The sequence below is a fragment of the Cavia porcellus genome, unplaced genomic scaffold, assembly GCF_034190915.1.
Source record: "Cavia porcellus strain 051 isolate PalLab524CR breed Dunkin Hartley unplaced genomic scaffold, mCavPor4.1 scaffold_18, whole genome shotgun sequence".
Taxonomy (NCBI): domain Eukaryota; kingdom Metazoa; phylum Chordata; class Mammalia; order Rodentia; family Caviidae; genus Cavia; species Cavia porcellus.
Genome location: NW_026947501.1, coordinates 58,211,380 through 58,226,421, shown reverse-complemented (window position 1 = coordinate 58,226,421; position 15,042 = coordinate 58,211,380). Strand labels below are relative to the sequence as shown.

The 15,042-nt window shown below is 53.4% G+C and overlaps 1 protein-coding gene across 1 annotated transcript; it reads left to right on the top strand.

Moving 5' to 3' along the window:
* Window positions 1-5,841: 5,841 nt before the first annotated feature.
* Window positions 5,842-14,164, top strand: LOC100729053 (protein FAM53A-like). Its single transcript, XM_013147290.2, has 2 exons — window positions 5,842-6,242; window positions 13,388-14,164. The coding sequence occupies exons 1-2, from the start codon at window positions 6,048-6,050 to the stop codon at window positions 13,700-13,702; spliced, it is 510 nt and encodes a 169-aa protein (XP_013002744.2). The 5' UTR covers window positions 5,842-6,047; the 3' UTR covers window positions 13,703-14,164.
* Window positions 14,165-15,042: the final 878 nt, after the last annotated feature.

Genomic DNA, 15,042 nt, shown 5'->3' with positions numbered 1-15,042 from the left:
AGCTAAATTCACCTGGGGGCCAGGCCCTGGCTTCCTGTCAGATTAGAGACTCCGCCGGAGGCCAGGAAACCCGCCCCAGCCCAGGTTACTCTCTTCTTTGCCAGGGGACCAGGCTCTGGCTTCCTGTAGGTCGAGTGAGACAGGCAGAGGCCCGGAACTGTCTTCTTCACCCGGGGGCCAGGCTCTGGCGTCCTGTCGGATGAGTGAGTCCAGCAGAGGCAGGCAACCCCGCTCCAGCCCAGGTTACTCTCTACTTTGCCTGAGGACCAGGCTCCAGCTTCCTGTCAGAAAAGTGAGTCCAGCGTAGGCAAGAACACCGGCCCAAGCCAGCAAACTCTCTTCTTGGGGAACCAGGCTTCGGGTTCCTGTGGGTCAAGTGATTTCAGTAGAGCCCTAGAACTGTCTTCTTCACCTGGGGCCAGGCTCTGTCTTCCTGTGGGACAAGTGAGTCTGGTGGAGGCACCGAACCCCGCCCCAGCCCAGCGAACTCTCTTCTTCGCCTGGGGACCTGCCGCTGGCTTCCTGTAGGTCAAGTGAGTCCAGCAGAGGCCCAGAACTATCTTCTTCACCTGGGGCCAGGCTCTGGCTTCGTCAGAGGAGAGTCCGGCAGAGTCAGGGAACCCTGGCCCAGCACAGCGAACTCTTTTCTTCATCTCGGGACCAGGCTCCGGCTTCCTGTCGGACAAGTGAGTCCCGCAGAATCAGGGAATCCCGCCCCAACCCAGTGAACTCTTTTCTTCATCTGCCGACCAGGAGTCCAGTGGAGCAAGGGAACCGCCCCCAGCCCAGTGAACTTTCTTCTTCTCTTGGGGGCCTGGCTCTGGCTTCCTGTTGAACGAGTGTGTCTGTGGATTCAGGGAACCCTGCCCCAGCACAGGGAACTCTCTTCTTCACCTGGCGACCAGGGTCCCGCTTCCTGTCTGTCGAGTGAGTCCAGCGGAGCCCCAGAACTTTCTTCTTCACCTGGGGGCCAGGCTCTGGCTTCGTGTCAGATGAGTGACTCTGGCAGAGGCAGGAAACACCACCCCAGCTGAGCTTCCTGTAGGTCAAATAAAGTACTCTCTTCTTCACCTGGGGGCCATGCTTTAACCTGTATTGTTATGCTGTTATGCCCTCTTTTATCTCAACCTCTCCCTTATTCATTAAAAAATTATTTTTTTTATTTCTTTTTTAAACTAAGGGAAAAAATTAAAAAAACTAACAGGATATATTATAATAACTTTTTTGATTTCCTATTAACTTGATTTGAAGTCCTGTAATACTCCCACTATCGTGTTTTGACTGATTAGACTCTGTTCTGCTCTGTATGATAGAATCAAGTATCAGAGTATAGGCAACTACTTTGAAGGCAATAAGATTCACTATGATGCCCATTCTGGTTTGACTATTATCCTCTTTTGAAGTTCTTTAAGGTTTACAATGTTTAGGTTTTATTGGTCTTGTTCTCTACTGTTTTGTTTAACTTTATAATACCTAATGAGATAGACAATTCTTTTTAAGGAAGCAAGAGGCATTATGGTAACCATTGTTGATAACCTTGTACTCTGTTTTTACATCATGTGCTATGTCTATCCTTGATTTTGACTGACAGCTTTGTTTTATCATGTTTGATTTTATTCTCTTACAAAAAAAAGTAATAAGATCTATGGGAGCAATAAAACCCAAAATGTGTAAATTTTCTTGCAATAAAGAGAGGGGAAAAAAAGTGCCCTAAAGGGTACAACAAGAGCGTTTAGGTGTGTTAAATAGATGACAATATTAATATTTTTCATTGGATCATTGAACACAACTATTTGCAGTCTCACTCTTGGAATGTTCACTTTGTATGCTTTGATCCTGTGACCTGAACCACTGTTTCTAAGACGATAGTGTGTAATCTATTATCTGGTCATCTCTTACTGTTTTTTTTTTTTTTTTTTTTTTGTAGTTCTGTATTACTTGTACCCTTACACTGTTTTGTTTTGTTGTTTTTTTCTCTTTTTCCTTTTAAATAAAAAAAAAAAGGTGTGATAACTCAGACCCTGGTATAAAATCCAAGGAAGCAAGAAATTAAAATTTGGGAAGCAAAGGCTTTATTTCCAGGCCTGGTGACGAGTCTCCAGGAGCCAATTTGGAGACAGCGTACCTGACATCTAAGTTAGGGCTTTTATCTTGTAAATCCACAAACAGCTGCTGGTCACACAATGTAAGGAAGGGGCTGGAGGTGAAACGGGGCGATTACACGTCTTGGGAAGAGCAAGATCATGTAAAGGTTGTGCTAACAAGCAAGTTTCTCTGCATACAAGCAAGTTTAGATAAGAAGAAATCTTATTTTTCTTAGCAAAGAATAGAGAAGTATAGCAATTAACAACCTTAGTTACCCTACTTCAGCACCACCACTGTTATTTGTAGAGGGTAACAATGATTAACATGTCAATTAGGTAAGATTTTACAATTCTTTACAGAGGAGTGCATTGATTAACATATCAATTAGGTCATCCAAAGGGAATAGGAAAACGCAGACAGTAAGGCCAAGTTACAGGTATTGCTATGATACAAATATAACGCAACTATTTTTGTGAATAATAGTACAATCTAATACAATCTAATGCAATTAACACAATTTGTGACGGGCTACAGGGTCAGGAAGGGGTTGTCAAGAGCTATTACCTCAGGCCTTTGCTTCATGGCCTTTTAGGAAGTTAAAACTTAACCTAGTTAGATTTGAAGGGGGAAGAGGAGGGAAAGCAGCGGGCAGGTTTATACAGAACAGGCTTCATGGCATGATAGTTAGGGGGCCTTAGGTTATTACATTCCCCTCTGATGTTGTGACTGAGGTCAAATCTTTGACCTAAAGATCTCAGGGGACATTAATTTTATGCTCTGCATCTGATGCCTGATATATGCAGTTAGCCTATTTACTATGTAGGGACCTAAAGTAACTAACACCAGAATCATAACAAGAGGACTGGCTACGGTCGCTATTATGTTTGTCATCCATGGTAGGAAGGAGAACATTTGTTCTGTCCATCCCAGAGTTTCTCACCTTAGTCTTTCTCTTTCTTGTATGCCTTTTTGGAGTTCAGCTAAATTTTGTTTTACCACCCCAGACTTATTAGCATACAGGCAGCATTGCTCTCCTAAAGCCAAGCATAGTCCTTTTTCAACTAACAGGAGGTCTAGCCCTCTGCGATTTTTAGAGAGCTACTTCAGCTAGGGAGTCAATTAAAAGCAGCATTGTTCCTGCAATGCCACACAGATCCCTACTTGTTCTGCTGTTAGGAGATCTAGTCCCCTTCTGTTTTGGAGAACCACTTTAGCCAACGAGTCTATTTGGTCTTGAATGACCTGAGTGGTACTAGATAATGCCTGCATGTCACTAACAATCTGGAAGATTGGACAGAAACCCCTACTCCTGCTGCCTCCATACCTAAGGCCCCTGATATTTCTAGGCCTACCAATAAGGAATAAATTGAATTACCCTCTTTGAGTGGCCTGTGATGTAATCTAAACTAGGAATGGGGACAGGCTCATCCCCAGGTAGGATCTCTATATTAGGCAACAGGACAGCTGTTACATGTATCCCTGTCCAGTTAGTTGGGAGGAAAGTATAGGCCAAATGTCCTCCACAAATAAATACTTGTCCTCAGGTGGGATAAAGGGAGGTAGTCTGGTTAACTATGGAACTCCAATTAGTAAATGCAACGAACCCCACGTCAATGTTGGAGGTATCATTATGAAAACCTCCTTGGAGACAGAGTCCTTGAAGCCTACTGGTTGTACTGTAAAGGGGGACCAGCACTATAATTTAAGTAATCTTGTTTCTCCAGTGTAGCCAGAGAAACACTGGTGGGAATGGCAAGGGGCATGGGGGAGCCCTGTGCCATGCATAACCAGCAATTCTTCAGCCAAAGTTGGGTTGGAAGCATTTAAGGCTTTATGAGTGGCCTCTAGAATATCAGAAGTTTGAGCATCCAGACCAACTCCCTGAGATTTAGGCAGCATCAAGGGGTGGTAATGTATCTGGGGAAACATTATTTTTATTAGCAGCTTGACTCGTTCCTCAACCACCAAGTTTTCTGATCTTATCTTGCAGTCTGCCCCCATCAGACACATGTATAGGGGCCACCCTGCTCCAGCACTCTGATTTATCAACCGTGCTGAGACATGAGGCTTGGGCATACTTTGAACTTCCTATCACTGTCGGATTGGTGGACCAATCACCTCTAACTCTTCCAGCCTTGTCCTCATAAGCTCAGCAGTGAAGTAAGTTTTGCTATCTGTGTCTATACATTTTTATACAGAGTCATAGCAGGAGGAATGCATTACTGAATACTAGGAACAATTCTGAGGGCATGGCGCTCACTGGCTGCCTTTGTTAGGTATCACGCGGGGCTTTAATATACACATCCACCTTTTAGTCAAACCCCCTGTAACTGAGGGTATAGCAACAAGGAATGTGTGACATGTGTCACACATGTCAAGTCACATGTCACATCTGTCATCCAGAGTGCACGTCATACGTGTCCCGTGATGCACACGACATGCGTGACATGTGACATGTGTCACATATGTCACATATCACACGTCACACGTGTCATCCGAGTGCACGTCATGTCCCCAGCTGGACAGTAACTGCATAAGCAGCAGGAGAGACTCAGATTCCTGGACTCCTGCTCCAGGGCAGGTTGGGGGGTGTCCAGGCTTGTGGCCCAGCTGCCTCTACTTGAGGAGAAGCACACTGCTGAGTCTGCATGTGAACTACTGCAGGGGGCAGTGCCCTCAACAGCTGGACATGGGGTCTGGGCACCAGGTAGGGCCTGAGCACAGGCAGGTATGGGCAAGCCAAGGCTTTGGGCTGCTGAGGCTGGGGGTGCTACTAGGGCTCGATACCCCAGGGATGTCTAGCCTTCCTGGGGTGCCGAATGGGGCCTCCTCTGGGCCTCTCCACACATGACACTGCTGTGTACCTGCAGCACCTCAGGACCTGCAGCCACCTATAGCCATCGCCATTCTGTGCCACAGTTGAAATGGGGTCTGAGGGTGTTGGGATCTCTGTAGAGGTGGACAGTGGGAAACCCTGGTGTGTGGGCAGGTGGGCATCTGAGCCAGGCAGAGCAGACACAGGGCCCTGCTGTGCCGTGGCAGGGGGAGCATGGCTGTCAGAAGCCGCTCTAAGGATCCGGTGGAGAGGGCGCCTGCCTGAGACGCTGGTGGGAACAGAGTGGAGGCAAAGTGGGAGTGAGGGCCCTTCGTTGGTGCTTCTAGGAGCCTCTGGAGGTGACACTGGCATGACTCCCTGAAAAGAGTGTCTTCCTTTGGGAAGTGGAGCTAGCTCTGTAGCCAGTCGCTTACCCAGGGTGGTTTATTTGGATACCTGTGCCTGTATCTGTGTGCGGGGCCTGAGTGCCACAGAGTAGGGTCTGTAGGAGCCAGGCCAGTTGGCCTGTGCCCCATAGGGTGGGTAGCGGCAGCCCCCACACACTTGTCTTTTTTCCTGCTTGTGCTTTGTCTCCTCAGTGGACAGGAGCCCCTGGAAGGCCTTTCGAGGAGGATGGCCCAGCAGAAGGCAGGCAGCTGCCAGCCCCTGCTGCCCCTTCCCACTGGCTCCCTGTGGTGCTGCTCAGGCCCAGGGTCTTCAGTGGCAGCCAGAGTCTCTGGACCCCTGCACCGGCCTGGGTGTGAGCAGTGCTGTGGACCTCCAGGGGAGCACAGGGCCACTCACAGCACCGCCAACCAAGCGGCATTGTCGGTCCCTGTCGGAGCCAGAAGAGCTTGCCCGATGCTGGTCGCCATGGTGCCCTGGTGGCTCCAAGGTCTGGACTCTAGTCTCCAAGAGGTGATGCAACAGTGCGGGGAGTGCTACACTGCAGCGCTGTAGTGGCCTTGGGGGTACGGCCCTGTCACCTGCTGGCCCCACTTCACCCCTGGCACCCTGGCCAGCGTCAGCCAGCAGTGGCTTTGTGGACAGCAGTGAGGGCAGTACAGGCTCAGGCCCATCCTGGCGTCCTACAGGGCCCTGCCCACTGTCCTCGAGGCGCTGCCTGTCCCTCTCATAGGAGCACCTCATGGAAGCTGGTACCCATCCGCCCTCAGCCAGCAGCACCCCAGCGTCCACACCTGAGCTTGGCCGGCACCATGGCCTGCTGCGGTGCCGGTCGCAGCCCTGTGTGCTGGGTGGGAGAAGAAGCCGGCGCAAGCGCAGGCGAGAGAAGGATGCCAGGTGGACACGCCCATCCTTGGACTTTCTCAAGATGACTCGGGTGAGGATTCACTGTCCTTTCTGGGGGTGCTCATGGTCATCCTTATGCTGGCAGGCAGCAGGTGGCTTCTGAGAAACCAATCTCACCCCTCTGCAGTGCTGGGTGGTTCCCACTGCCTGGCTTCCGAGTCCTAGGGACAAGCCCTGGCAGGGAATGAGGAGCTGAGTGTGGGTTCTGCTGAGGAATGGGACTGCCTCCCTCATCACCTGGCTGGGGTGGCGTGAGACACCATGAGGAGCCCAGGAGAGGCTGAGCCTGGTGAGCCACACTCAGCCTAGGGAGTGTGGCATGGAGTGTCCTCAGGATGTCCCTGCCTCTCTTGGGGACAGTTCTTTTTGAGGAAGTTTTTTTTTTTTTGTACCAGGAATCAAACTCATGATTTCATGCTTGCCAGACAGGCGCTTATGCTGCTGAGTTCAGTCCTTGACCCTTGAAGGAGCTTTTGAATCTTGGTCTGGAAGGAATTATCAGTGCTTCTCCATCTGCTTGTCATGACTCTTCAGAGTCAGAGGAGAAGCATGGAGTGGCAACCAGGGTTCCTGTTATGCTTGCTTCGGGGGAGGGCTGTGGCCACTTCCATGTGTTTAAGCTGGGTGGGGAAGGAGGTGGGAACAAAGAGAATCCAGCAGAGACTGAGGCAGAGCTCAGCAGTTTGGGCCTCTACTTCTCACCCTGTGGGGTGCTTTGGGGTGGGTGTCATGCCTGTCCTGGGGGCAGCTGCTTGAGTAGCCTGTGAGCCCTGTCTGTCTCAGGGTCCACACAGGCCCTCCTGGCTACCAATTATGGAGTGCAGGGGTCCCTAGTGGAGGCCTGCTTTGGGCCGTGGTAAGGCTCCTGTGGGCTGACTGGTTCTCTGGAGGGTTCTTTCTGGTGGACACTAGGTAGACATGCTGTGGGATGGGGGCTGGGATCAGGAAGGAAGCCCTGACAGTGCTCTGCTCTCCTGGCAGGAGAGGGCTGAGGGAGAGGCTGCTTGGTGGGGAGCTGGGGTATGCTGATGACAGGGACAGCCCTGCTCTGGACCCCTTGGGAGGAAGGAGTGTGGTCAGGATGGTTGTGACTGGGGTCAGCACAGGTCCAGGGGTGTCCCAGAGGGTGACCTGTGGCTGAGGCAAGGACTTGGCGTGTCCCAGAATGTGGCATGCTGTTCCCCACTGGGGATGGGCTGCTATGGAGCATGGGGACCAGTGAGCAGCACTCGGCTGCTGAGTGTGCTTTGCTAGCTTGGAGTTTCTCCTGGAGGAGCTTGGACCTGGACCTGGAGCTGGGAGTCCCAGAGCCCAGAGGGCTGTGAGGTGGGCAGTAGCTCTTGGCTGTGGACACCTCCGGGCTCACACGGTTCTGTGGGAGCCCAGGTGGATGATCGGTCCTACTGCTGTGGAATGTGTTCTCTGCCCACTCCTCCCCCACTCCACCCCAGTCATCTACCCAGGCCCCTTGCATCTCCACCTGACACCACCCTTCTCCTTTTCTTCGCCTCTGAGCTTGTCAGCTCCATTTAATTTTGATGCCATCACCAGGAAGACTGACATGGAGACACCAGGTCCTCAGTAGTCACAAACTGCTACGTGGCAGTCACAGGAAGCATCATGGCATTGGCCCCATTGACCTATAGGGTCAGGGATGCCGGAGACTGAGCACAGCTGGGGCTGTGGGCCTGTGGGCGCTTGGGGGTGCATTGTGCTGCAGGACCTGCTTCCTGCTCCCTCCTGTGTCTGCCACAGGTCCTTTCTGGGGGAGTTATGTGGGTCCCACTTTTCCCAGAATGAGGTACTGGCAGGGATGCTGAGAGGAACACATCACCTTGTGTGACCCAGTCTTCCTGCCCCCAGCAGGAGCATTCAGGCTGGGCCCAAAAGCCGCTTCTGTGCAGTGGTGCCTTTAGGAGCTGGGCATCTACCTGACTGAAGCCCGTGCGTGGGCTTCCCCAGTGTTCACTTTCAGGTGGCTCTGGAGCAGAGTGGATTATGGTGTGGGCTGGTTGGCCACTTGTTGGGTGGGGAGCTGGTGTGTGGGTCTGCAAAGGCCCAGAGGAGGAGCATGGTTCCTATGGTATGGGACTTTGCAGACTGAAGCAGATCAGCAGAGGGCGACAAGCCGTGCCACCTGCCCAAAGCCCTCTGCCCAGTATTTTCACAGCAAAGAGTTAGAAGTTTCTGTTTTTCAGGCAGAGCTGTTGCAGAGTTGTAATTGTGATAAGACTGGGAATGTGCAGAGCACAGGGAGGCCAAAAGAGAAGGTGCAGAAGCAGGTGTGGCCTGCGGAGGTGCGCCCTCAGGCTGGGGACCCAGGGCCCCTGGACTGGGCTGTGTGTTCAGAGTTTGGAGGAGGCAGACTCTCCTCCTGCAGCCAGTCCCTGGACACTGGGAACACTTTTCTTCCTGCTCTCTGTGGATAGTAAAAAACCCCAACACTTAGCAGCTCATAGCACCGGAGGACTGCTACTGTGGCCTAATTCTACAGGCAGCAGTGTGTGTACAAGGCTTTTTTTTTTTTTTTTTTTGTCTTTTTCCTTTTTATCGGTACCAGGGATCGAACTCACAACTGCCTGCTTGAGATGAGCTAAACTTCCAGCCCCTTGCACAAGGCTCTTTCAGCCAGGAGGCTGGAGTTCAAGGTCAAGGTGCTGGCAACAGTTCCTCTGGCTAGCGCCTGGTCTTTGTTCCAAGATGTTGCCGTGCTCCTTGGGGGGACAGTATTGTGCACATAAGAGGTAGAAGGACAAAGTGAACCTTAGCTAGGTTCTCCACCTCCACACAGGAGGACCCATTTGGTCATCTCCCAGAGGTCCCCTCCCGGCAACACACTACAGAGTCTGAACTGCTTGTGAGTTAGAAGGGGCCAAGTTCAGACCACTGCAGGGACATCAAGAGCACAAGTGTTCAGAGCTCCACCCAAGGGGCTAAAATTTACAGCTGCTCCTCATCCTCCTCATCAAGATTTGCCTGGTGAGGCCGACACGCATCTCCTGACCTGTCCTCTTCCTGGCCACTGTGCAGAGTCTCCATCTCTGGGCAGAGCCAGCTTGATCCCTGGCTGTCTTTTTTTTCTCTTGTGGTTCTGGTGATGGGACCCAGGCCCTCGCTCATCCTGGACCAGCATCTAACCACCAAAAAGCCCTGTTAAAACTCTGCTCTGAGACTGTTGTCTCACTTGCTTGCCCAGGCTGGCCTTGTGCTCCCCCCAAGAGGCTGCAGGGGACAGTGGAGCCAGGCTCCTACCCCTCTGCTGTTGTCCACACTGCCATCTCCTGCACCGTTGGGGGCATCCTGCCCTGGGGCTGCCCACCCCACCACTTCCACCTGCCTTGTGGAGCCCTCCACATCCAGCCATGGGATGGTGGCCTGGTACGTGAACTTCCGTGACCGGCGCAGCCCCAATGAAACAGGAGATGCTTCAGGTGGTAACAGGAACTGCCACTTTATTGACGCCGGGTTCTGGCTTATATATCTGACTGTGGCCAATCAGGCTGCCACGAGGGCTGCCACGAGGAGGCAGGGCTGGAATGGGACGCGGGCTCTGGCTAATATACCCAGCTGTGGTCAATCAGGGGTTGCCACAGAGTCAGCACGGGGCGAATACGAAGTGAGCACGGGGTGGCTAATTCGGAGAGGGACGTAGCGCATTGCGGAAGCTGGCGTGGTCCTTAGTCCCGGGTGGGGTATGGTATGTTGAGCATCTGCGCCCAACACTTCCGCAGCTGAGTCCCAGGATGGTGATAGCTCCTGCTTCAGAGCTGACACGCTTTGTCACCATTGCTATTACCCAAATTAAATAGCAAAATAATTGATGGGGAGAAAAAAAGCTTAAAGCAGAGGAGATAGCCGAAGAGTTTATTCAACATTGGAGGAAGCTAAACATGGAATGACAAGATAGTAAGTAGGTGTGGTCTGCTAGGGTCATGCATCCTGTACATCTGGATGGAGGCTGCTTTCAAGGCAGATGTTGGCCTGTAATGCTGAATTGCACCTTGTGGCCCTGACTGCCCGCTGCTCCAGTGCTCAGGCTCCTCTGGTGCCCTGTAGGCTGCACATCTGTCCCTGGGTCACAGGGTGGTGCTCTTCTGGGTTGCTGTCTGCATTTTTGGAACACCTGAAGTACAAGAGCTTTGGGCATTTCTGTTAGATGTTCACGGGGCCTGCTGGCTGGGCTTCTTTGGACTCTGGAGGGTGGTGCTCCCAGCATCCCTGGCCCTGGCACTGGATGTCTCTCCTCAGCCTCTGAGCCTGGCACTCCTCCCATAGCCTGTGGACCCCCTGGGGGACCTCCTGGTGTGCCTGGACATGTCTGGTGTCTCTAGTGTCTCAATGATGAAGATCCCCAAAGACTGTGGCCCCTGCTTGGAAAGTGCAGGGCCACATTGGCCTGGGCACTGCATTTGGCCCCACCTCATCAAAAGTTCTCACATTTCCCCTTTCCCTGTGTGAACTGCACCCCAAGGACTTCAGGCAGATCTTCAGGGGTGTATGTGGGGGGTCCATGGCATCTGTTCACACAGAAAAGCACGTGTGTGTGCCTGTGGGAACAGCTGGCCATTTTTGTCCTGCCTAAGGTGTGGATCCTGCCACATTCCTTGAGCCCCTGTGGCTCAGGACAGGTCTTTTGCATCCTTAGCAACTGGGGAAGTGCTGAGCTTGCCCGGCTGTCTGTTTCTTGGCCTGGCTGGCACTCGTGCAACCTGCGTCCCTGGCACTGACCCCACCTGGCACTGGCTGGGGATGGTATTGCTCACAGTGAGAGGAACTTGTGCCCTCAGAGGAGTGCAATTGCCTTAGCTTGGCACAGCCAGAGTCCTCAGTGAGTGAGGGGTTGGTACAGGCATGGCTGGCTGGGCTGGGCACTTGTGAAGTGTGTCAGGGTGGCTGTAGGAGGGTGTGTATTTTCTCCCAGAATCACCAGCTCATTGCTGTTGAGTGAACCCAGCTATAGGTGCTGGAGCCTTAGCACTGCCTTGGATGGGCAGTTGCCCACAGACTGTCATGCACACAGCTCCAAAGACTCTTTGGGGTTCAGAGCCTGGCCCACAGCTGGGGCCAAGCCTGTGGAGGGGGGTTCCTGTGTGCTGTCTGGTTGGCTATGGGTGCAGCAGGCTCAGACCTTGGGCTGAGCCTGGGAGTAGGAGGCTAGACAGGCAGGAGGGGCAGGTGGCAGTGGTGTGGTCTTGTTGTCCTCACAGTGCTGTGGCTGTCCTTCTCTTCGCCCCGCTGCACGTGCCATCTGTGTTGACTGTAGGTTTTGAGCTGAGGCTGTTGAGGCTGCTGATGTTTTCACCAGAGCTGTACAGCTGCAGTCTGGGAGGTCTGGTGTTATGACAGCAGGCTGACAGGTCCAGGTGGTGGCTCCTGCAAAGCTCAGGCTTGTGTTTGTCCACAGAGCGACCTGTGTGTTGTGAACCAAAATTTAAGATTGGGCTGCTCACCACATGGTGCCTGATTTGGTTACGCGTGGCAGTCGTGGCAGTGGTGACTCCTGGGCCCAGTGCCCGAACTGCCTGTGGGAACCCCACGTCCTGCAGGACTCTGGTTATGACCCTGGCCTTCCCACCCATGTGGAGTTTGCATGTAAGAGAGACATGGATAATAAAGTTTATTTTGGTTTGGAAAAAAGAAATTATGTGACAAAAAAGTGTGACCAGTTATACCTTGAATGATTTAGTTCTTTAGAATATTCTCAAATATTTACTTTTTGATAGTTGAACAACAAAGAAACCCACTGTCATTTCTCCCGTGGAAGGAGGTAACTTCAGCTTCCAGGGAGGTGCTCCTCCCTGGAACCGTGTGCCTGTTTGTTTCATGTTGCTGTGAGACTGTTTCGGGAACTTTGTAGAAGGAGAAGAGATTTCCCATTGCTGCTCATAGCTCTGAGGAGGATGGTATTGGGCTGTGGGGGCCAAGTGGTATGAGGACCAGTGCCACCCTGTTCTAGCACTGCTGTGTCTGCATGATCTGTCACAGTCTTCCCATGTCACTGTGCCTCAGCACCTGCACCCTCAGGCCAAGCCTTGTGGTGGCATCTGTAGCTCAGCAGAGCAGTCTGGCATGAGCTTGGGCAAGCTGCATCCAGCAGGGGGAGCCTGGAGGAGCTGAGGTGGCCTGTGCATGGGAAGGCAGGCAGGCTTGGGCCCTGCAGAACAAGGAATAGGAGGCCAGGCTCAGAGGCGGCTCCAGGAGACTCGAGGTCAGGTCACACCCAGGGGCGAGTGGTACAACCTCAGCTTAGAGGGTATGTGGGAACTGCTCCAGAGTGGACAGGACTCTGTTGGGGGAGCTTGGTCTGCGACTGCAGACCCAGGTGGAATTGACAGGCAGAGTGTGCGGGGGAAGACAGCACACCAGAGGCTGAGGCTGTGCCACCTGGGCTCTTTCTGAGTGTTGTTGTGGGTGAGAGGCAGAGCCATGCACACTCGCTGCTGCTTCTAGGCTGCCAACCCACATCAAATAAAGAACCCTCACCATTCTAGGGGCAGGGAGGGAGTGGGGTGGGCTGAGGGGCGGGGCTTGAGAGCCAAAGAGTTGAAGTCCAGGGCTAGACATGAAGGCTCCCTGCCTAAAGCCCGAAGGCAGCTGGAAGGAGCATTGTCCTCATTCTGTTCCTCATTCTGGTCCTTGTCCTCAGGGAAGTTTGTTGGAAGGTTGTTGAAAATGGGGAGCATGGGCCCCTCCCTGGCCATGTATGAGGTTGGCTTTCTGGTGTGGTGGTACGCACCTATCATCCTAGCAGTGGGAGCCTGAAGCAGGAGGATGGTGACTTGGAGCTCTATCTGGGAAATCTAGCAGCACCCTGTCTTAAAAAAAATAAACGAGAAGGGTTGGGGATATATCTTGGTGGAAAGGCCTGGGTTGAATGCCCAGGCCCCGCTTCCTAACCCAAAAAAAGCAAGAAAAGAGGGAACCCCAGGACATAGCCCACACTGAGTGCCCTGGGCACCTGGGTCTCACCAGAAGTCAAGCCTGGCAAGCTGGATGCCTTTGGTCTGGGTGAGGCTGTAGCAGGTACCATGGGAACCACCCAGGTACTAGCCAACAGGGCAAGGCAGGGACAGGGAGAGCGGTTCCAGGATGCTGGCCCCGAGGGCACAGGTGTGGGCCGAGTACTGCCTCGAAGCAGGGTGCTGAAGTGTGTTCAGCTTGTTTTTTCTGTTGCAGACTTTAAAGAACTCAAAGAGCCTCTGCTCACTGGACTACGAGGATGATGATGAGGATGACACCCAGGCGAAGATGGTTGTGTTGTCCCCATGTCACTCGCAGGGCCTTGTGGGCATTGTCACACCTGGCTGCAGCCTGAGGGCTGCTGGCCTCTGCCCCGCCAGCCCATGGACCTCAAGGGAGCCAGAGGCTGGTGAGGGTGAGGGTGAGGGCGGGAGCAGTGGGGATCCCAGTGACTGGGACAGTGCTGGAGAAGAGGGCATCTTCCCTCTGGACCAGGGTGACCTGGACCTGGAGCAGATCGAGAACAACTGACCTGGCTAGGCTGTCACCTGCTCCCTTGGGGAGAAACTGTTTCCTGCTGTTTTGAACTTCAAGGTCTAATTTTGACTCAGTTTTTCCTAAAGAAGTATTTTGCATTTTTATGGCTTTTGCAGTTCAGGGAAAGCTTCTCTATTTTGAAATGAATTTTCAAGAAGAGTGTTGTTAAGTGCGAGTCACCCTGTAATCCTTTTGTAAGAAGCCTACTGTGAAGAGCAATGTGGGTCTGGCTGGGGCTGGTGGTGGGCACCCTCCTCTGGGGCGGCTACCGCTCTGGACCTGTGTGGGCAGTCGTGCTCCTGGATCTGGTCCTCCTGTGCTGGCTTAGGCCATGTGGCTTCCTGGCTGGGGGTGGCGCTGCTGTGCAGGCTGAGTGGTGAGGACACCATCCCGCAGGTGGCTGTGGCCGCTCTGCAGTGCCTCATCCATGAGTTCAATAAAACACGTTGCTCTGTTCGGCCTCTTCTTGGTCTGGGTTCCCAAGGTGGGGACAGGTGCCCTGCAGGCTCTGCCGGGGGCTGCATAGAGCACAGCTTCCTGTGGGTCAGAGGACTGTGGGACTTTTTGCCGAGGTTTGGTCTGGGGGAAAGTGTGTGTACAGGGAAAGGCATCGGTCATCTGGGCGGCATGACCCAGGTGAGCAGGCCTGGGAAGGGCGTTGCGTTTCCAGGGCCAGGTTTTCTGGGACCTGGTGCCCTGATGCTCTGAGGTGGCCATGGTGCCATCCATCTCATGGCTGTTGGGGGTGGTTCTGCTATTAGAATGCAGGCTACTACCTGAAGGGCCCTGAGCTCGCAGAGGTGCTCGAGGTCTTACACCCTGTGCAGACCCTGCACCGCTGTGGCACCCTCCCCTGAGAGCTGCTGCCCTGGGTCCTGGCCCAGCACTGCAAGATGAGTCCCTGCCCTGCTCAAGAGCACCAGTTGCATTTGGGGCGCAGCTCCTGAGCATCCAGTGTCCTCCACCAGATGGCGCCCAGGCTGGGATGTCCCCAGCTCAGCCCTTACCCATGTGGCAGCCCTTACCCATGTGGCAGCCCTTAGAGGGCTTTGAACACCCGCCACCAGGGGAGGAATGGGCACTCTTGTCTGTGCCCCTGTCCAGCACCGCTGAGAGGTCACACCTGCCCTGGCCTCCGCACCCCAACACCTTCCTGAGGCTCCCCTGGCCTTGTCCACAGCCCCCTTGCTCTGCATTGCAGGCTTGGCGCCCATTCCCTCCTCCCTGTGCCTGCCTGGCACCTTTGGTGGGGCAAGCTTGGCTGCGGTGACCTTGCTTTTAGCTGCTCCCATCACCTGGTCTTTGACTGGAGCCAAGACTGCATGACCCTCCCT